The 23315-nt window shown below is 36.1% G+C and overlaps 2 protein-coding genes across 3 annotated transcripts; one reads left to right on the top strand and one right to left on the bottom strand.

Moving 5' to 3' along the window:
• Positions 1–9456: 9456 nt before the first annotated feature.
• On the top strand, positions 9457–11992 carry LOC132186216 (Pentatricopeptide repeat (PPR) superfamily protein). The gene has a single exon (XM_059600076.2). It carries the CDS (start codon positions 9594–9596, stop codon positions 11157–11159), a length of 1566 nt encoding a protein of 521 aa, XP_059456059.2. The 5' UTR covers positions 9457–9593; the 3' UTR covers positions 11160–11992.
• A 126-nt stretch (positions 11993–12118) lies between these two features.
• LOC132186217 (O-fucosyltransferase family protein) lies at positions 12119–16346 on the bottom strand. 2 transcript variants are annotated; one of them, XM_059600077.2, is made up of 6 exons: positions 16105–16346; positions 15379–15458; positions 14848–14918; positions 14647–14735; positions 13847–14068; positions 12119–13579 (listed from the first exon to the last, which is right to left on the bottom strand). In XM_059600077.2, the coding sequence occupies exons 1-6, from the start codon at positions 16230–16232 to the stop codon at positions 12847–12849; spliced, it is 1323 nt and encodes a 440-aa protein (XP_059456060.2). In that variant the 5' UTR covers positions 16233–16346; the 3' UTR covers positions 12119–12846. The 2 variants fall into 2 exon arrangements, with proteins under 2 accessions (XP_059456060.2, XP_088373892.1); XM_088517766.1 differs by lacking the exon at positions 16105–16346 and having other exon boundaries at positions 12120–13579; positions 14848–14952.
• Positions 16347–23315: the final 6969 nt, after the last annotated feature.

A 23315-nucleotide genomic window follows, 5' to 3' on the forward strand; every position in this document is an offset into this window, starting at 1 on the left:
TTCCCTAGATTACTCATGTACCTGCTCACAACTCTCACTACATGTCCAACACCCGGTCTAGTACAGACCATTGCATACCAGACTTTCGATAGCTGAGGCATAAGGTACCTTGCTCATGTATGCTTTCTCTTGATCCGTCTTTGGTGACTGATCCTTGGTCAGTCTGAAGTGACTCTCCAAGGGTGTGCTCACTGACTTAGCTTCATCCATGCTAAATCTGCTGAGAATCTTCTTTACATACTCTGTGAAATCTTCAGTGTACTATTGGCCCTGTCCCTGATGATTCTCATCCCAAGGATTTGTTTAGCAGCACCCAAATCCTTCATTGCAAACTGCTTTGACAACTGGTTCTTCAACTTGTTGATCTCTTCCATACTGGCCCTTGCAATGAGCATATCATCTACATACACGAGTAAAATAATGTAAGAGATCTTAAGACTATTGACGTAGTAGCAATGATCTGCATTGCATCTCGTGAACCCAGTACTACACATGAAACTGTCAAACTTCTTGTACCATTGTCTTGGAGCTTGTTTCAGGCCATACAAGCTTTTTCTCAGTTTGCACACTAAACTCTCCTTCCTCTGCACTGTGAATCCCTGTGGCTGCTGCATATAAATTTCTTCCTCCAACTCACCATAAAGGAATGTCGTCTTTACATCTAACTACTCTAGATGTAAGTCCTCCGCCGCCACAATGCTCAGCACAATATGTCTGTGTAGTCAATTCCTTCCTTCTGTTGGAATCCCTTGACTACCAATCTTGGCTTGTAGCGTTTGCTACCACCATGTTCACCCTTTATTCTGAACACCCATTTATTGTGCAAAGCCTTTTTACCCGCTAGCAACTCAGTCAGCTCCCAGGTCTGGTTGGTCAATAATGAGTCCATCTCATCCTTCATGGCTAACTCCCACTTGATTGAATCTTCAACCTCCAAGGCTTCAACAAATGTCTCTGGCTCGCCGCCATCCGTCAACAAAATATGAAACAAGGAAGGTGAAAAACGCTATGGAGATCTAATGGTTCTGGTAGATCTGCGGACAGCCACTATCAATGTACCCTGTTCAATATGTTGATCTATTGTTTCTTCAACTTCTGAACCCTCTTTAGTTTCTGAATCCTTATCAACTTTTGAATCCCTTCTCTGAGATGCACCATTAGAAATTCCATCTAGGTTGATAAAATCAGGCTTCTTAGCCTCTGACTCCGTACTTACTAGTTCTGCACTCAAATTATTCTTATACATGACCATCTCATTAAAAGTAACATTTCTACTTCTAATGATCTTTTGGTTTTGATCATCCCAAAACCTATACCCGAATGCCACATCCCCATAGCCAATGAAATAACATTTTCTAAACTTAGCATCTAGCTTGCTACAAGCGTCAGATTCAATATAGACACATGAAACACAACCAAAAACTTTCAAATGAGAAAGATTTACCTCCATTCCACTCTAGACTCCTTCAGGTAGTCTATGGCCCAAAGGAACTGATGGTCCTCTGTTTATCAAGTAAGCAGCAGTACTTACTGCATCCGCCTAAAAAGTTTTTGGTAGTCCTGCATGCAACCTCATACTTCTTGCATGCTCATTGAGGGTCCTGTTCATATGTTCAACCACGCCATTCTGCTGTGGCATTCCCGGAATAGTTTTCTCCATTCTAATCCCATTCACCGCACAAAACTATTTAAAACCCCCTTCTTTGTATTCTCCCCCATTGTCTGATCTTAGACACTTCAATTTCATACCAGTTTCTGTCTCTACCATGACCTTCCACTTCTTAAAAACTTCAAATACATCAGATTTAAACTTTAAGAAGTAAACCCATACCTTCCTGCTTGAGTCATCAATAAATGTGATGTAATACCGCGAGCCTCCAAGAGATGCCACTGATGCAAGACCCCACAAATCCGTGTGTACCAACTCCAGCTTTCCCGACTTTGTTGTTCTGCCAACTTTCGTAAAACTCACCTTCTTCTGCTTTCCTAGGATGCAGCCTTCACACAAATTAGACTCAACTGACTTCAACTCCAGTAGTTTCCCCTTTGACAAAAGTGCCTTCATCCCTTTCTCACTCATGTGCCCAAGCCTTATGTACCATAATTTAGAGTCAGCACCCGTATCTGCAATAGCAATTGTATCCCTGTTGTTCGTCGTCATGTAGAGAGTACCCGTCTTATGACTACGAGCCAAAATTCTGGCTCTCTTGCTGACCTTCCACTTTCCACCCTGGAAATGAATTGAATGCCCTTCATCATCAAGCCGTCCTACTGAAATTAGGTTCCTTTTCAGCTCTGGGATATGCCTAACATTTTGCAGCTTCCATACCGAGTCACTGTGAACTCTAATGCGAACATCGCCTAGACCCACAACATCCAGCACCGTTCCATCAGCCAAATACTCCTTCCCGAAATCTCCAGCCACATAATTTTTTAGAACTTCACAAATCGGTGTGGTATAAATAGAAGCTCCTAAGTCCAAGACCCAAGAATCAAGAGGACTGTCAACAAATAGAAGTAGGGCATCGTGCACTTCTTCTATTACCACGACATTTACGGCATCATTTTCAGTCTTCTTCGTCAGCTCTCTGCAGTTCTTCTTGAAGTGGACTGTCTTGGCACAATTCCAACACTCATGTTGTCGTCCAAACCTGGATTTGCTCCTATCTTTCCTAGATTTAGATCTGCCCCTCACAGAGTTTCTCTCTTGACCTTTGCCCCTTGCTTCAAGGTTTAGGCTGCACCAAAACTGGAGGTTTCACCAACATCCTTCCTGCGGACCTCCTCACTAAGAACCAAATCCCTGACATCTTCATAGCTTAGTTTTAGTCTTTCCTACAAAATTACTCACAACCATCCTCACTACTTTCCAGCTATTTGGCAAAGATGCCAAGACAATCAATGCGCGAACCTCATCATCAAAATTAATTTCCACCAAGGAAAATTGATTTGTGATGGTGTTGAACTCATTGAGATGATGTGCCACCGAAGCCCCTTTCGCCATCTTTAGGTTGAACAATTTTTTCATCAGATGCACCTTGTTGTTAGCCGACGGCTTCTCATACATGCTTGACAAAGCCGCCATTAGACCTGTTGTGGTCTTCTCCTTTACAACGTTGTGTACAACTGATTTTGACAATGATAACCTGATAACTGCTAGAGCTTTACGATCAAGCAGAGCCCACTTGTTATCATACATGTCGTCGGGTTGTTCTCCCAAAAGAGATTGATGAAGATCCTACCCATAAAGAATATCTTCAATCTGTACCTTCCAATACCCAAAATCTTTGCCGTCGAACTTCTCGATCCCTATCTTTCCTTCTTCTACTGCCATCATTCCCACTCGAACCAAAAGCTCTGATACCAGTTGTTAGGAAATTAATCCTATTTCCCAAGACCCGTGAGATACGAAAAATAAGAAGAATATGGAATAACAAAGATAAGCAATCACACACGACACAAAGATTTACGTGGTTCGGCTTAACAAGCCTACATCCACTGGTAAAGACGACCCAGAGAAAATTCACTATCAAAATATTAGTACAAGAGAGTAACAGGGCGAGAAAACCACTCAAACCCAAAGCTTCAAATACACCCAATTCTCACTTTACCCAAAGGAGAATAATAACAAAAAAGGGGAAAAACACTCTCTTTCTTGCTCTCTCTTTTTCTCTCTATTGTTGGCACACCAAAACAATTGTTTTGTTTTTCTCTCTACAATTATGTGATGTGGACAACCCTTTTTATAGGACATAAAGGTCGGCTAAATCAAGGCTCCTCCAACTCCAATTCGTAGAAGGGCTTCAAGTCCAATTCATGCTCTGAAGGAATACCGATTCCAAAAGCAATTAAGAATAAAAAAAAAAACATGAGCCAAAAGAATCCTCCTTTAATGATGCTGGGTCCCACCAACTTTATGGTGAAAGTCACAAAACGCCAACACTAATTATTCATCCTTACTCATGAGGGTAGATCTAGAGAGAAAAACCTTTTATTCAAAGCAAAAAACACAAACAAACAACTAGGAAGCAGCAGTAGCGGTCGAGGAGGAGATGAACGGCGCAACACGGTGGAAGGTGGATGGATGCATAGCGGAGAGGCCGAGGTTACTGATCTGGTCAGAGAGCACCTACAAACATAAAGAAAAGAAAAAAAAAATAAAAAAAAAATAATAAAATAGTAAAGAAATAAATAAATAAATAAATAAAATAGAGAAGGGGAGGGGGAGGGTAGGAGCGGGGAATAGAAGGGGAAGGGGGGAGGCTCCCTCCTCTCAAAATTGTTTTCTAAATGAAAATAGACTAAATTACTCCCTCTTCTGGTGAATGACTAATTATGGTTATTTGGGGTCCATGTTATATTCGTGATTTGCAAAATTGATATGCCATGAATATGTTCTTGTTTATATTTTTCAGATTTTAAATGTCTTCATTTAGAATCAAAACGAATTGACTTAACGAAATTACATGTACTAGAAATGTAATTTGGATCAGATGCTGACAGTTAGAGGGCACAATTTTGTGTTGTCTCATCCTTGTCCATAGTTCCGAGCTGTGGATGCCACTCAAAAGATATGACTGCTAGAATCATTTCAACAAGATTGTGAAGTGTTACATCTTGACATCTCTGTCAAATATACTCTAACATGAGCTGCATGACTTTCCACTTTCTTTGGACACAATGGTTAGTTTGAATGAGATATTTGGTGAACAAGGTTGTGATGCTAAGCAGGACACGACAGGAAGCCTGATTATATACTAGTATGGCTAAAGGGACTCCAGTTAGCAATCATAATCAAGATATGATCGCATGCCTCCAAAAACTAGAGGGCATGGGTGAGAATATTGATTGTCAATATTTGAAGGATATGATCCTTCAATCCCAGTCAGGCTCATTCAATCAATACAAACTTAGTGTTTCCATGAACAAAAAGACTTGCGCTTTGTCTAAGTTGGTGAAATGTGATGGTCGCAGTTAAACTTGTCATATAAACCAAGCATCTTCTTTTGAATCGAAAGGCCGGAAAAAAAAAGAAAAAAAAAAAAAAAAAAAAAAGAGAGGGATACCATCTTTCATTTCTATTTCGTCCCACTCAGATATACTCCATCTACTCACTTAAACATTAGAGTGTCCCCTACTTAGGGAGGTACTAGTGATTACAGTTAGCAGTTATTTCCTATAATCACAGCCGCAATCACCTTAAGTGGTAATCAAATTTTAGTAATTGCAACCGCACCACCTCATAGGGACAGAACTACATGGCCCCTTGGGGTGTTGTAGTCCCCAAAAAAAATTTTAAAAAAAGTCCTTAAATTTTTAAAAATTAAAATTTTATCCCTAAATTTTTTAAATTTTGTCTCCCTCCCCAAGCTCCAAATGTTAATTTTGCCCTTGCCACCTTAGGTGGTTAGCGTTGTTGAAATAATCACCGGTTAGTGGTTAATGAAACCCAAAACCACACTGCATAACTGCTTTTTAAGTAAAGGCCTTTTGCGCCTATTTCGAAGTTTTGGGCATATCTTGTGCCTCTTTTTAAGGCCTATTTAGGGCTTATATTAAATGGCCTTAAGCACCAAAATGACTTTGTTTTGCTATATTATTATTTTAATAATAATATAGGTTAAAATTAGATGATAAAAATAAAAAAATAATAAAAGTTAAAATATTGTAGATCGATAAAGGTTAATTTTTACTATCACTTCATTAAGTTATATGACAGTCGTATACAGTCGTATAACAATGTACTAAATAATATTATTCTATTAAATTTTATAGTAAATTTTTATATCAAGAGTGAAGATGAGTGTTTTATATATCGAAATGATGAAAATGGTATTTTGGGGTTGAGGTGGAGCATATCACTACTAAACCTAGGACATTACCTTTCTTTTTCTTTTTTTTTCTTCTTTTTGGTGTGTTGGAAAGGGAGAATTTTTGGGGAATGTGAGGTATGCCCACATCATCCACTACTAGTCGCACATGTGACATTTTATGTTAAATCAGTATTTATCTCAAAACATTAAGCTTATGAAGCATAGCGCCAAGCATTTTTGGTACTCTGGGGATGGTGGGACCCACCCCAAATCCTATAGTAGGTGGCCGGCCAGCTATAGATGAGAATAATTATTCATAAGAATATGTTCTTCCTAAATAAAAAATATCTAGTCTATAAGAATAACGATTCTATTCCCGAGGTCTATTCCATGAACTAAACGGACCCTTAATCTTTTTGTGCATAATTTATCAAGTCCTTTTCTTGAAAGTATTCTCATTTCTTCCCTTCACACATGTCACGTCACTTGTGTTTTAGTCAGATTAGTAACCTGTGATTTTCCTCTCCCTCTCCAAATAAAATGTCGTCTTTGACTTAGAAAATATGATAAATTATTCACTTTCATTAGGGTTCAAGAACTTTGAGTAATTCTATTTAATAAACTCTTATACCTAGGAGTGGGCAAATTAACCGGTTACCGATTACCGGTCGTGTACCGGTTTCGACCGAACCGATATTAACCGTAACCGATATACCGATATCTTTATCGGTTAAATTTTTTATACCGATATGCTTATCGGTTCGGTTCGGTCCGGTTAGAAATTTTATATCGGTTAACCGTTTAACCGATATAAACCGTTAAGTAGAGATGCGAAAACAACATAGTTTTGGGATTATATATATACATATGTAACCTTATCTTAATTTGGGTTTGGGTAGGTTTGATTTTTTTTTTTAGTGATGGCATTGGATGGGATTTCTTTGCCTTTGGTGAAAGCATTTTTCATTAACTAGTTTTGTTAGTCTAATTAGCATTCATTATGTTAATTAGTCCATTTTCTTTGGAAAAATGTATTTTATAATATATAAAAAAGTTGTGGTGGATCAATATAAAAAAGCTTCAATTTTTAGCCCAGAAAATAAATATTTGGGTCCCAACAAAAAGTATTTGGGCCCTAAAACAACTCATTTTAAATAAGTTATTTTAGCCCAACAAAAAGTATTTGGCCTCTCAAAAGTCAAAAAAACTCATTTTTGGCATAACAAAATAAATCAATATAAAGCCCACGGTTAGACAGGTTTAACCGAACTGTTTAACCGTGTACCGATATAACCGATAATTTCAGTTCAAATTCTTAATGGTTCGGTATCGGTTAATAAACTATTTAACCGATAAGAGCCAAAACCAGACCGTTTTGACTGATACCTATAGATGAGAATACTTATTCATAAGAATATGTTCTTCCTAAATAGAAAATATCTAGTCCATAAGAATAACGATTCTATTCCCGAGGTCTATTCCATGAACTAAACGGACCCTTAATCTTTTTGTGCATAATTTATCAAGTCCTTTTCTTGAAAGTATTCTCATTTCTTCCCTTCACACATGTCACGTCACTTGTGTTTTAGTCGGATTAGTAACCTATGATTTTCCTCTCCCTCTCCAAATAAAATGTCGTCTTTGACTTAGAAAATATGATAAATTATTCACTTTCATTAGGGTTCAAGAACTTTGAGTAATTCTATTTAATAAACTCTTGTACCATACCGTACAACAAGAATAACGTCAATGTGAAAATTAGTTTTTATATTTATTTATTTTTATTTTTTTAAGTATTGATCTAAGGGTTAATTTTTATAAATAATGCTACATACTTAACTCCTATCCCACTTTGCTGATATGACAATACTCATCAATAGGGGTGAAAAGGTGGGCAGTTATTAACCGCCTGCTAACCGCTAACCGTCTTTATTATATATATATACCATTAAATCACAATATTTTTTTTTTAGAGAATTAAATCACAATTTAAGTATTAATGTTTTATCATTATAATTTATATGATTATATCACATGATCAATCGATCATTAACTCATATATGATTATATAATAACAAATTATACATATATAATATGACATTAGGCATAAGTATACAAGTTCATACTAATACAATAATTAAGTACCTAAAGACTTAATTCCAATGTATATTATAAACTTATCACAATATTTTTTTTTAGAGAATTAAATCACAATTTAAGTATTAATGTTTTATCATTATAATTTATATGATTATATCACATGATCAATTGATTATTAACTCATATATGATTATATAATAACAAATTATACATATATAATATGACATTAGGCATAAGTATACAAGTTCATACTAATACAATAATTAAGTACCTAAAGACTTAATTCCAATGTATGTTATAAACTTATAAGACCATATATGTTATAAATTATAATTATACATAGATGCATATTGAATAATATAAATGTATAAGATCAATGCTTAATCATATGATTAAATGATAATTCAAATAATTAATCATATTATTCATGTACAATGATAATGTGATTCGTATAATATCAAATTAAGTAATTGACATTGAATTAAACAATGTGTTATATAACCACAATTAAAGTATTAATGCATTATCATTATAATATATTTGATTATATCACATGATCAATTAATCATTAAATCATATCTTTATATAATAACAAATTATACATATATAACATGACATATTATAAAAATTCATACTAATGCAATAATTATTAATTAAGTACCTAGAGACTTAGTTTTAATGTATGTTATAAGTCCATATATGCTATAAATTAAAATTATACATATATAATACCAATTTTTTATTATAATATATTTTAACCATTTTTTGAACAAGAATAACAAATTTTGAACAATAATAACAACAATATTTTGAACCATTATTCTATCATTTTTGAACCATTTTTTTTAACCAATTTTGAAAAAACGACGTAGTTTTACACATAAGAGACATTGCTTTTGCTAATTCGAATTGAAGGATGATATAAAATTGGTCTATTTCCAGCATCATATCCATAGTTAGCGCATTTGTCATAGTTAGAAGCTCCAGCTCCGTATCTATTTTTAATCCATATTATGCGCCCTAAAACGACGTCGTTTTGCAAGTGTATATACTTGCATTTTTTTTTTCTTTTTTTTTTCTATTAGTATAACTTGTATTCTTAACAAGTTATGATTTACATTGAAGAACTTTTTTTAAGTACAAGTAAATGTAAATTAATGTAAATTTGGGGTCAAATATTTTAGATTTTTCAATATAGGCTCCCTTTGAAGTAATTTGGCTCAATGTGGTGTATAAAAATAAATAAATAAAAAATAAAAAAAATCTCAAAACTGAAAATTAGCCCAAATGCCCACCTTTGAAAAAAAGGATTATAACGGGCGGTTATATGTTTATTAACCGCTAATTGCCGGCTAACGGTTATCCGCCTAGCAGAGGCGGTTAACAAAATTTAGTAACCGTCTTTTCACCCTTACTCATTAATTCTTAGATGCTTTATTAAAAAAAAAAAATTAATAATAAAAATTTAAAAAATAAATTTTTTTTTTTAAAAAAAAAAAAAAGCCTAAAAGAACGTATAAAGCAGCCACATTAATCAAATGAGATAAAGAAAAAACAAAAATAAAAAGCAAAAGAAGAAAACAAAATGTTCGGAAATGAACACTTTATATGTCAGTTGAAGAGGAGCCTCCCAAGTACCAACTACGACACTTTAGAACACAAACAGCTTGTTAGCCTAAAATGGCCATAAGGTCTCTTTCCTGTAAACCCAAAACCTTGTGCTCTCTCTTCCACTTTCTTCTGCAACCTAAACCCCAAAATCTCCAACCTTTCTCTTCTCACGCCTCACAGCTCTCAGACCGACCATTACCAGACCTTGTCAACGAGATCTCTCGTATACTCAGCGACCACCGGAACCCCCATCACGACTTAGAACTTTCTCTCAACACGTTGTCGACACAAATATCCACAAGTTTGGTCGAGCAGGTCTTGAAGAGGTGCAACAATCTGGGGTTCTCAGCTCACAGGTTCTTTCTTTGGGCTAAAAGGATTCCGGGTTTTGAGCATAGTGATGAGAGCTATCAGATTTTGGTTGATATCTTGGGAAGTAGTAAGCAGTTTGCTATATTATGGGATTTTCTTATAGAAATGAGAGATTCTTATTGTTGCGAGATTCGCCCACAAATTTTCTGGATTGTATTTAGAGCTTATAGTAGAGCTAATCTCCCGGAAGATGCAGTTCGAGCTTTCAATAGAATGGTTGAGTTTGGCATCAAGCCGGGAGTTCATGATCTTGATCAGCTTTTATATGTGTTATGCAAAAGGAAGCACGTGAGGCATGCCCAGCAATTTTTTGATGAAGTTAAGAGTGGGTTCGTCCCGAATGCAAAAACTTATAGCATTTTGATGAGAGGGTGGGGGGATATCGGTGAGTCAAAGGAGGCGCTTAAATTGTTCGACGAAATGCTCGAACGAAAATGTAATGTAGATGTGTTAGCCTATAATAGTTTGTTGGAGGCTTTGTGCAAAGGTGGGGATGTGGATGAAGCATACAGGATGTTTCAGGAGATGCCGTCTAATGGAGTTGACCCTGATGCTTGTACTTACTCGATTTTCATCCGCACATATTGTGAAGCAAATGATATGCATTCAGCTTTTAGTGTGCTTGATAGAATGAGGAGATATGATCTTTTGCCTAATGTTTATACTTACAATTGTATTATCAAGAAACTTTGTAAAAATGAAAGGTTGGATGAGGCTTACCAACTTTTAGACGAGATGATTGAGAGGGGAGTTAGACCCGAAGATTGGAGTTACAATGCCATCCTAGCTTACCATTGTGATCATTGTGAGGTGAATAGGGCTCTTGGGTTGATTTCTAGGATGGAGAAGGATGACTGCATTCCGGATGGGCATACCTATAACATGGTGCTCAAATTACTGATCAGAGTAGGAAGATTTGATAGGGCAACTGAAGTTTGGGAAAGAATGGGGGAGAGAGGATTTTATCCTTCCGTTTCAACATATGCTGTCATGGTTCATGGTTTGTGCAAGAAGAAAGGTAAACTGGAGGAGGCATGTAAATACTTTGAAATGATGATTGATGAAGGAATGCCACCATATACTTCTACGATTGACATGTTGAGGAATCGTCTATTGGGGTTAGGTTTATCGGAGCATATTGAGTTACTTGCAGATAAGATGGAGCGAAGCACTTCTTGTTCAATACAGGAGCTGGCAAATATGATGAGAGGTAATAAGGTGTATAAGACATCGAGAAATGAAGAAGCGGATCTTAAACACTAGTAAAGATCAAAGGGCTATGATGAGCATCTTGGATTTTATGGATGAAGTGTTTGTATTTGTAAGGGAGGGAAATTTGATGATAAATGGATTTTGCAAGGGAGGGAAATTTGAAGCGCTTGATCAAATTTTGGTAGAAATGAAAGAGAGGGGTTTGAATGTCAGTGTTCAAGTATATAATACTACAATTGATGCTCAGTATAAGCATGGTTGTGCAGTTGAAGTGGTGGAGACGATTAGAAGGATGATTGTGAGTGGTTGTGAGCCGGATATTATATACTATTATACTTTGATCAATGGTTCATGTAGGGAGGGGAAGGTTAAGGAAGCTGATAAATTTCTGGAGGAGGCAAGGAAAAGGGGACTAATGCCAAACAAGTTTAGTTATACTCCTCTTATACATGCTTATTGCAGACAAGGGGAGATCAGAGAGTTTTTACAAAACAACATGTACTTAAATCAGCTAGTGTTTTTGAGGGATTGGCTTGAAGATGTAGAAGAAAATCCGTAGAATTGTTCAACTCTTACTTGCTGAGGGATTTGCTTGGAAAGCTTAGGTAGCAGCTATGATGCACAGGATTTGTGGGACTCTTGGATGACAACGGTATTGCTGTCATTCCCATTGTAGAAACAGGAAGTGTGGTAAAACTTCTCTTGCTCAACTTGTCTATGCAGATGACAGGATCGCTACATATCTCAAAAATCGATTTTGGGTTTCTGTCAGACATTTTTTATTTAAACCAGATTTTCAAAGAGATGATACTATCTCAGAATAATCATATGTTATCAACTTTTTCTCCTAGGATCAACTACAAACCCGTGTTGTAGATATTTTGGCTTGTAAGATATTTTTACTTGTTTTCGTTTACTTATCAAAAATAGATTTTAACTTGTTTTAGATGATATATGGACGGATAACATCTAGAATAGAAGCAACTTGAAATCATTTTTAAGTTGAGGGTGCAAGGGAAGTAGGCTTTTGGTGACTAGTCAAGTCTCAAAGATTTAGGATGTTATGGGTGCAAAGTCTCCCTATCATCTACCCTTTTTATTTTTCTGAGTCTCTTTCATCTGACATGTTTTGATGATAATGAGTCTTGGTCATTGTTTGAATTTAGTTAAAGAAGGTGGTTTGACGGCCAGTGCACACAAAGATGTAGAAGAATATGGAACAGAAATTTTAAGAAAGTAACGTAGGCTTACCTTTGGTGGGTTAAACAAATGGTATGGGAGGTCTTTTACAGAGCACTGTTGATGTTCAAGAATGGAGAAGGATCAATGAAGTAGATGAAGAATCAAATTCCAAATCTAAAAACCACACAATTTTTTCCTGCTCGTGAATTGAGTTATGATCATTTATCTTTTAATCTGAAGCAATGCTTTGAATACACAAGGCTTATGTATTTGATAATAGTGAACTGATCAACTTATGTATGGCAGAAGCCTTTATTGAGCATAATGAGAACAAGAGGACAGAAGCTATAGGCAGTATACCTTGTAAAAACAAGTTGTTAGGGGGAACATCTTAATCCTACCCACAAGACCTTCCCCAGAAGACCTAAATCAGTAAATTGTATAAAAACGTTACATTTTTAAAAGAGTTCTTTTTAAATAATATCACGTACAGAAAATGAAAAAAAATAAAATAAAAAAATCACAAATTGGAAAGAGAGACCTCTGAAATCTAAAATCACAATTTAAACTCGCAAAAGCAGTCGGGCAAAGCAGATCCTCTCCCCATTGCATAATCATCTCTATGTGCCTTCCATAGGGCTTGCATCAAATCTTTCCCTCTAAAACCCTGCGAAGTGAACTCTGCAAAAGCTCTTCTGCTTAAAAGGAGAGTTTTGTACAACCCCTTGAAAGCTCGCATTGCTGCAACCATCTTATCCATATTTCCAAAATATGTTGCCACATAAGAATCACTGTTAATAGACACATAATAATCCAATGCAGCTTTTGTGTTCCCATGCATGCTTGTGAAATCCTCACCGTTAAGGAGGCTAGACTTGGTAACTACATTGGTATAAAGAGAAGTTAAACCTTCAAGTTCCATCAGACCATCCCCAGCTGCCAGATATATATTTGTGTTTGTTGGTATCTGAAGTGCCTGAAGTATGAAGGCTGTCTCATTAGGGGTAAGAGGGCATTTCCCCCGTTTTCTCCAAATGCGGGCTAACTCTCCAGTCCATGGTTTTCTATCTCCCCGTGCCGCCTCAACAGCGTTCATAGAGGCAGAAGAAATACCAGAGTATTCACATTGGCTGTAGGCTACCATGTCAGGTTCAAAGCGAAGGTGAAGTGAGAGAAAGGGTTTGGGTATGGCTTCTAGAAGCTCAGAGGCTTTCTTCTCCAAGGATCTAGTGAGGCGTAATGCATTGTAACAAGCTTGACAAAGGGCAGCTTTGGCATGCTGAGGATACCTACAAGATGTAGAAAGTAAGTGTTCAGGAGTAAACCATAAAAATCACAAGGCCCAATCTTAAGATTGCTGCCAGCTCCTCAAATTGACACATTATTATAACTGAACTTCATATTGCATTTTGACAGTTGAACCCTTCATCAAAAAAATAGTAGCTATTAATCTCTCCAATAATCAACCTTGTCAAAAAGGGAGACATTTCTCATTCATAGCAATAAGCTCCTAGTGTCATTCACTAAGCAACAAGTACAGAAATACAACGGCGTACCTGTCTCTTCTTTGGCTCATTGCTGGTGTAAATGAAATATAGTGATGTTCCAATAAAGATGGAAGAACACTTTCAACGTAATCAAATTGGCCTTTGCGTTTGCTACAATCTACTCGAAAAGGCTCTTTTGATGCAATCTCTGGCGGCAACTCTTGTACAACCTTAATAAAGCCATTCATCTGTTGAATGAAGTATTCGACATCAAATACATCTGCAAAGCCACTGAAGTGAAGCTAAATGGTTAGACAAGGATATTACCTCAAAAAACAAAACTCTTGAAAATGCTTGTAGAAACCTTTTAGCCTGTATGGCATGGTATCGTAGAAATACAAGAACTTTAAAGATTATGAACATAGAATAAAAGAGGAATTCAGTTCAGTTTTTCAAGTTAAATTACTGTAAATTAGAGAGAACGACCATAATATGAATGATGAAGTTACTCCATAGGAATCTTGTTAGCCTTTTTGTAAACTAGTTAATATTTTAACAAATGAGAAGTCTGAAGGTCGATTTTGAAGGAAAATAATTTTTTTTAGGAAAAAAATAACTAGCTTTCCATAACTAGTTAATGGGCAAATGAAAAATAAATTATATAAGATATGTATAAAACATAAAACCAAACAAAAAAGCAGACCACAAATTACCCTGATTCATTTCTTCACTATGATCTAAGGTGAGACATCATGCTCATATACTGTTAGTTTCTCCTGACTGCAAACAAATTCTTGCCAGCACAAAAAACAAATCTTCTAGAGCTCAAACCAATCCCATTCTAATTGACAAACATAAACAAGAATTACCTCGATTCATTCCAATATGCAGCCACTTCAAACTTTGGCAAAACCAGGGTTGCATTTAAAAGACGGGCAATACCAACACCATCACACAGCTGCACTCAACATAAATAACATCCCGTTGTTACCAGAGCAGGAATTAAAATTCAGCATTTTTTTTCACATAGATCTGAAAGTTTCAATTACAAAGTTCATCTAAGCACTCACATCTCTTCGCATCTGATTGAGGCCACCATAGCAATCCACTCGAATATATCCATTACTCTTCACTGGCAGAACTGCAGCATTTCAACAAAAAACCAATGCAATTGTCTGCAATGAACGCCAATTAAGATTGACTCAGAATATAAAAACAAAAACAAAAACAAAAAAAAACACCGCGTGGAATTTCTCCCCCAACCCAAATTCTATATCTATCCCAAAACATAATAAAAGACGTTAAAAATCTTGAATTATGCCATAAAATTTTACATAACCAAAACATCTTAAATCTGTCCTCAATAATCTTCAAAACTCAAAGATGTTCAGAACAATTATAGACTAAAAGTGTCCTTTTACCTTCTTTATGTAAATTATTTGCTTCCTCTTGATTCTTAAAAAATTATGCTCCATATTTCATAAATGAATCCAACATTCCAAATAATTTTAACCCAGGCTACCTAGCAAATCCAATATTTATCAGAAAGATCCAGAAGAATTGTCAATAATAAAGGAAACTATACTTAAAGCCCCACTTACCATTTAGATCTCCTTGTAGCCACCACTTGCAAGGTCTCCATTCAACGATCCTCCGGATACTCCATATGTCCGATTTCCCTCTGCATGCAAAAAATTCATATATCAGAAATAATACCCACAAAAAGCAAAAGTTCAACCTCCAAAACAAAAATGAGAAAAAAAATAAATAAATAAATTTTAATCTTATGCGCGCTACTCTATTTTTTGCTCTCCAGACATTGACAAATTCCCGTCAACTAATAGGGAAATGTCTCAGATCCCAATACTCCAATTTATTTTTTCTCCCATACTTTCTCAGAAAAAAAACAGGACATCGAGAAAAAGAAAGTTCGGAAAAATTTGTGTCCGAGAAACAAAATATTTATCCAATTAACTGAGTTATGAACAAAGTTGGCGTGTAATTATGTTCTCTGGCATTCCAATTCCTAATATATATAAAAAGACTCAAGTCTCCCCATCCTTTCCTTCCCTGTCCTGCATTTTTCTCACTAACCAAACAGAGCAGAAAAAACCTCCAAAAAGGGGGAAAAATCATACATAGATTGGTGAACCCAAAGAAATAAAGCAGAATTAACTTCAACAGCAGTTCAAATCTGAATCTGGAATCTTGTTTTCCTCCATTTTCCCACACTTTCTAGTTGACCAAACCAAGCAGGGAAAAAAAATCTCCCAGCTTTTTTTTTGTTCAAAAAATGAACAGAAAATAAAAGGAAATTGAACACTTACAATGGTGAATTGGAAGGAAGCGAGCTCTGAAAGAACGGAGAAGGAGGCCAAAGCAAAACGACAGCGAGCAGGAGAGCAAGAGAGACCACTAGAATGGTAAACAACGGTTTAACTGCCAAAACCACCATTTTTGAATTCAGACTTATATATAGATTCGTGTACGTATAGGCTGATCAATCTGAAGGAGACGAATCGAAAGCGAATTTTATCGTTAGGGTTTCTTCAGATTGTACTTTGTACACAGTAAGGAATGATGGACCGGCGAGAAAGTTGAGTGGCCCAGTTTAAAAAAGACACTGGACCGGACTACTCCGGTTCGTTACATCTTCTTTTCCTTTTTAAGAAATTAACAGAAGTTTCCTACGTTCTGGGACGTAGAAATAAATATTTTTTTACAATAAGCTTATATAATAGTGACTCGTGTCTCTTATACGTAAGGGCTTAGGATCCCTTATAAAATTTTTTGGGAGTTGGGTAGGTTTATAAATAAATGTTAAATTGTGATTTTAAAAATTACCTCTTTCTTAGTGTAACACACAAAAAATATACGAGTGACTTCTAACAGTATTCGGCTATTTGGGTTTATAAGTTATACTAGGATCTCTTTCTGTTCATAATTGTTTGGATGTGGTACATTTGTGGATCCAGCTTATGACTTACTCTCTTCTATTCAGATATACTAAAATATTGCAGAATTCTTTATGATTTACATATTACACTAATAATGCATTTTTATTTGGAATCATGTTTAAACATTTATATATGTTGCATCAATTGGTAGGATATTGAGCCAAGTTTTATAAATGCAATTATTTTGGTAGGAAATTTGAGTTTTATCTGTAGTTGTCCTTTGGCTTTGTTTTACAAATTTTAACATTGTGACTATAAAAAATACATTTCCATTAAAAAAAAAAAGCATGGTTGTCAATACAGTGTTGCATCTGCAAGAACATTCTCTGAACTTTGTAGCAATTGATCAGAATAATGATCGCTCACCCACCCAATCAAGGAAACGAATAACAAAGAGAGAGAGAGAGAGAGAGAGAGATATTAAACATAGAGCAAGGAGAGAATGCAGTAGTTTACAAAGTTTCCCAGCATTCACATTAAACTCTGTACACACTTCTCTTCTTGCCAGATACCTGATGGACACGAGTCATGAATTTATCTCATTTCGGTAAGTGAAAATGGAGTCTTTAACACCATGAATCAGTTTTAGATTTAGCTTTAAAAACTTCCTCTTGATCAATCCTCCAACTTAGCTCAAACATGTAGTGCCTCAAGTAATTACTAGACTGTGTTTATTTTAGTTGGAGGGTTAGCGAGATTGCCCGGTTCAGTAGGGTTCATTGGTAAGATTTTTGAACTTTCTAGTTCTGGCTGAACGTTCACAGGGTGGACCACCAAACACTCGCTCTATAACCCTAGAACCATTGGGTAATAGTACACCCAACGTTCGTAGGTAGACCACCAAACGTTCGTTAACCAAATTTTAAACCACTTGGTAATAACCAAACGTTCAACCTACAACCTTGGAACTATTGTTCAATAGTACACTGAACATTCGCAAGAGGACCACCGAAAGTTCGCTCACCTGCATGACTGTCATAACAGCTCCTTCAGCTTTTCCAACCTATAAATACCCCTCTCCCTTATCCTCGTAGACCCCATTTCACACTATGAGCCCTAGAGAAACTCTACTTGTGAGTGTTTGTGAGTTTTTTAAGAAGAATGAGAGTTTTCTTGGAGGTCTTGCTTCTAGAGAAGTAACCTTCTTAACTTGGCTAGTTATTTACCTAGTTGTTAGGCTGGTTAACTGTTTTCCATAGTTTGGTTGTTAGATTTGGGCTTTTATTGTTGCTTTAGGTTTTGATCTTAGTTTAAATGTAGATTAACATTTCATTCTCGTTGGATGTATTTTCTTCTACATTGAGATGTTATTTTGGGCTAGGAGTATGTTAGGAATCTTATTATGTCCTCGGAACTTCTTTAGAAGTGATCAAAAAATTGTTTGGTTCGAAATGAGTTTCCTGCCCAGCATCAAACGTTCACATCTCTCTGGCCGAACGTTCGAGCCATTCTGACCGAACGTTTGATGGTCAAGCAGGGACTCTGTTTTAAACATTTTAGGTCTATAACTCGTTTAAGCTCAGATCTAGCACTAATGATAGGTCTTTTCACAGATTACGAGTGTGTGGAAATCTCGGATGAATTTGTGGAGAAACTACATGACCCGGGTGAGTACAAACTCACATGAATATTTGTTGTTACTTTTCCCGCATTGTACAACTATTTTATGTGTACCAAACATGCATCTTTACAATTCTCATGAAATGCATTTCTTATTTACTATGAACTCTATTTTATGAAAACGTGTGCTGATTAAGCAAGATAATGAGCATGATGAGATTTGTAAGAGCATGCATGTAAAAGACGAATAAGACTAATTGCATTCCATGACATAGTATATTGGTACGTACAGGACAACAACCATATGCTTACTATACAACTTAACTTTATGGTCAAATATGGGTGTATGTTTATATGGGCCTTGGATCCAATGGTTGTTTCGTGATCGGGGCATCCATATACATTAGCCAAGACACCAGTATTGTATTACAGATCTCTTAGGATAGCACCAACTCTATTGAGAAGAGGTAATATCTCAAGTAAACCATATGATTTGAACTATAACATAATTCTCATACTACAGCATATACTATATCTATATTGCTTTCATGATAAACTGCCACTTCATAATACTACATGTGATTTATAACCAACTGAATTCATCATCTAATAACATGTACGTCATGTGCATTTTTACTCACTAAATTGTCTAACTTACCCTGGTATTCTTTTCCCTCCATTATGTATATTTGTGCTATTATAATTAGTTTAGCATGAGATAGATTCGGAGAACCATCTAGTGGTGGTGAAGGACTTAATCAAAGTCATTTTTTAGGTCTTGGATCCCGTATGGCTCAAGTCAATATGGGACGCCGGTGGTACTATTCGTCAGGAAATACTCGAGATTATCTTTATGTTGCATTTGATTAAGTGTAACCTTTAATTTCATTCAAAATGGTTCCGAGTTATCTATAGTATATTTTGATGACTAGTCTTTAACCTTGGTACTTAAAAGTCTATCTATGTTATAATGCTTTAAGTTTCACTTTAGTTGTTTTGATTATGATTTTAAATTATTACTAGCGATGTCCCTTATTCAAAGTCTTCCGCTATAGATTCTCTTCAAAGAGAATGAGATATTTGAGTCTTGTTCTCCATGAAATAAGGTTAAAAAACAAATCATAGAGTCAATTAATAGTTAATTGATTTCACTAGAGCGTTACAAAAACCCTAGCAGAGGTAGGAAAAAAAAAAGGAGAGTGGCGTGAGGAGAGAGAGAATAAGTGAATTAAGTTTATAGTCGACAATTGGCCTTCCCCAGTCGATCTGAAAAAATGCCCAGTTTGAGCCCTTTCATAAAACTCTCATAAATTCTCCAGAAAACACACGCAATTCAAATCTGTAAAATCCCGATCGAACTAAACCCTTGGTTACACTCCAATTTGAATCGATACAATTCTAGTTTGAATTATATCGGTTTGAACTGAACACTCGGTTAAGCCCTAGTTTGATTTGAATTGGAACACACCTCTCGAAAATCCTCTAGTTCGAACCAATTTGGAATGGACCTCTTGGCTTGACAAAAAACACACCCGATTCAAACCAACTTGGAACACATTTGGGATTGGGCATTCTGGAACACCTAGTTCGAACTTATTTCGAATGAGAATGGAATTGAACTTACTAGAACACTCTGTTTGAACCTAAATGGAACGCACTTAGGACAGACCTTTCTAGAAAGCTCATCACTGTGTATTTCAAAGGCTCGTTCGAATTGGAACCTTCCCAGTTCGAACCCATGGCTTAGAAACTAGACTTTTGCTAAAAATTTCAAAGTATTTCTTCTACTTTATTGATTCCCATTGCTCAAATAATTTAATTTAATTTAAGGGTTAAATACTGAAGTTTTTATTTTTTGACCCTTAGGTTTTCATTTCTATCACAACAGGAGGAACTTGTAGTTTTCATAAAAACAAAAATGGTACTTCCGTTAAAATTCTATCCAAAACTTAACGGAACACTACGTCAGCACCAATCACATTGTGTCACATATCCTATAATTAATTATTTTATTTTTAAAAAAAAATAAAAATATTAAATTTAAAAAATAAAAAAATAAAAAAATTTGGGAGTTGGGGGTGGGTCGGCCACCCCGATTGGGCCGGTTTGGGGGTGGCTCGCCACCCCCACAGCCGAATGGGGATGGCTTGGCCACCCCAAAGAGCTCAAAAGGGTGACCGAAACCACCCCCAAATCCACCGGTAATTTGTCTTTTATGTGACTTCTGATAATCTGTCTCTCGCATGTCAGCCATGGAGAAAAGGGACATAGAACCAGCTGGTGGTGCTTTTTTTTCTCTTTTTCTTTTCTTTGTTGTCTCCCTCTTTATAATTGTATCCCAGGCACAATGGCTAGATCAATTCCTACCCATTATCTCCCCCACCCTTTCCTCTTAGTGGCTGAGCACAAGCATTATTTGATGCAACACTATTAAGAGTAAAACAGCTTTAGCTTGACAACATCGATGATGGTGCATATTTGAAGTACATTACTTGCTCTGGTCCTGTGGGTGTGCTACAATATGTCGTCAATTTTTTGATTTTTCTCCATAGCTATAATCACATGAAAACGCCCTGCAGGCGGGCAAGAAACTGGAACAAAACTTGCTGAATTCTGTGCCCATGCACTTTTAGCCTTGGAGGTCCTTATACACCCCAAAGCCTTTCCACTTACGGATTTTCCCTCTGCTAGTGGTAACTCCTCCGAAGGAGTTGACTATAAATTTTCTGAAATCGCGTATTCCGGTAGTTGGAAGCTTGATGGACAATTTACAAGTGATGTCCACTGGGGGTGGTTTTGGGCAGTGGGGTGGCTCGCCACCCCCAAACTGGCCAAATGGGGGTGGCCCGGTCACCCCATGGCCAAAGTGGGTGGCCAGCCACCCTCCAAATGGCCATAGCCACTGCCAAAATTTTTAATTTTTTTTCTTTCTTTCTTTTTTGAAAAAAAAATATATATATTTTTTAAATCAAAAAATCAAAAAATTAATTGTAGGACACATGACACAATGTGATTAGTACTGACGTGGTATTCTGTTAAGTTTTAAACGGAATTTTAACGGAGGTACCATTTCCATTTTTATGAAAACTACATGTACTTCCTATGATAAAAATAAAAACCTAAAGGGCAAAAAATAAAGACTTCAAACCCTAAGGGGGTTTTCAGTACTTAACCCTTAATTTAATTGTAATAATTATTTTAATTACTATCTTGTGTGTTACAAGACTTTTGGCCCTTAGCTCAAAACTCTAAACTCTTGCACTCAATTTATATTCATAAATGCGAATCTAACTTAAGTATTGAAGTTATCTCCCGCAAGTAAGGACTAGCAAGCTCTTCACTTGTATGCTTACATTTTCATTTTCAAGCATGACGATTTGGTATTCAATACTTGAAAACTGTTCTAACAACACTTTTGGCCAACAGTTTTCAAAATAAAATTATAAAAGAATTGATTATGGTTCATGTATTTTTGAACAAATAAGGAACTATAAATTATTATAAATAGGAGTTTCTGTTGTTCAAAAAGAAAGAATATATATATATATTTCACATATTATTAGATGTAAAGATGCCATTTTATATATATATTTTTTTTTATATTATTTATAAGTACCTTTTGAATAGTTACTTGTATAGGTAATTTGTAGCATTATATTGTGTCTTTTCATGCTTCTTTCAGAATGGGGTCATTACTAGTGATATTCATCATGCCTCTTTATATCATTCTTTTCATGCCAATATACTGCAAGGATTGGGTTATTCATTTTTATATTACATCTTCATCAATCCATGCATGTTTCAAAAGTCACCACATAATTACGTGATATCCTTTGTGAAAAGTCATGAACCAAATCAAGGGGCACAATTTTGAAAATAAATAAATAAGTGAAGATCATTCTAAAACAACTCTTTACTCAAATAAAAACTATTTATTTTGAATAATTTCTTGTATAAGAACCCCCAACAACATGTGCTTGATAAGGGTTTAGACTCTGTTGGACTATTGGATCGAAGAGACAATATATGAATGAAAATCGTATGAGCAAACGTTTGGTTATGGCAATGGTGTTAGGTTTGCTTGTGGTGCAAGCCATTAACGCTCCCTCTCCATCTCCCTCTCCCTTTCCCTCTCCCTCTCTCCTTCACTTTTCACTTCCATCTAGCCTCCTTTACCTCTCTGCAGACAGCAATATTCTTGACGATCCAATGCAAATTTGCTGTCAAAAGATCTTCGAACATTGCTCAAAAAACCGACGAGATTCGCCTGAGTTCAGAACTTGTATTACTATAGGTTATGGCCATTGTATCGACAAACATAGAAAGCCAGCTGAAGACCCAATATACAAGTGCTTTTTAAAGGTCTTTGAACATTGCTCGAAAAACCGACGAGATTCGCCTGAGTTCAGAACTTGTATTACTATAGGTTATGGCCATTGTATCGACAAATATAGAAAGCCAACTGAAAACCCAATATACAAGTGCTTTTTAAAGGTCTTTGAACATTGCTTGAAATATTGACGAAATTGGCATGAATTCACTTCTTGTATTGCTACAGGTTATAGCGATTGTATTCATACGCATACCAAAATTCTGACCGTTGAAAAAGGAAAAGAGAAAGATCCCATCAACAGTCGTACGGATGAGCACCGCTTTTGATTTTTGTATACAATTCCTAAGCCTACTCTCTCTCTCTCTCTCTCTCTCTGGTATGCATATGAACATGCATAAATATACATTACTGCATATGGGATTGATTAAGCTATTTGAGTTGCTATTGGGGGTAGCAGAACCACCCAACCCTTTGATCTTTGGGGTGGTTCAGCCACCTCAAACCGATCATATGGGGTGGCCAAAATCGCATCCTTTTGATGGTAGGCAAACCACCATCAAATAATTCCATAAGGGGTGAGGGAACCGATACTCCTATAGCGAAACTAGACTTCACTCATTTGACCAAAATGGATTGTTCGGCCACCAAAGCAACCATTCATCCACTGCTTCTTTTTCTTTTTTATCAT

The sequence above is a fragment of the Corylus avellana genome, chromosome 6 (assembly GCF_965113065.1).
Source record: "Corylus avellana chromosome 6, dhCorAvel1.hap1.2, whole genome shotgun sequence".
Classification (NCBI taxonomy): Eukaryota; Viridiplantae; Streptophyta; class Magnoliopsida; order Fagales; family Betulaceae; genus Corylus; species Corylus avellana.

Excerpts from the sequence above, each read along its gene's own strand:
- LOC132186217 (XM_059600077.2), bottom strand. The coding sequence starts at position 16,232 with ATGGTGGTTTTGGCAGTTAAACCGTTGTTTACCATTCTAGTGGTCTCT. Across the intron at positions 14,919-15,378 it reads GCTACAAGGAGATCTAAATG|TTCTGCCAGTGAAGAGTAAT; the intron begins GTAAGTGGGGCT and ends GAAATGCTGCAG. Across the intron at positions 14,736-14,847 it reads TCAATCAGATGCGAAGAGAT|CTGTGTGATGGTGTTGGTAT; the intron begins GTGAGTGCTTAG and ends TGTTGAGTGCAG.
- LOC132186216 (XM_059600076.2), top strand. The coding sequence starts at position 9,594 with ATGGCCATAAGGTCTCTTTCCTGTAAACCCAAAACCTTGTGCTCTCTC.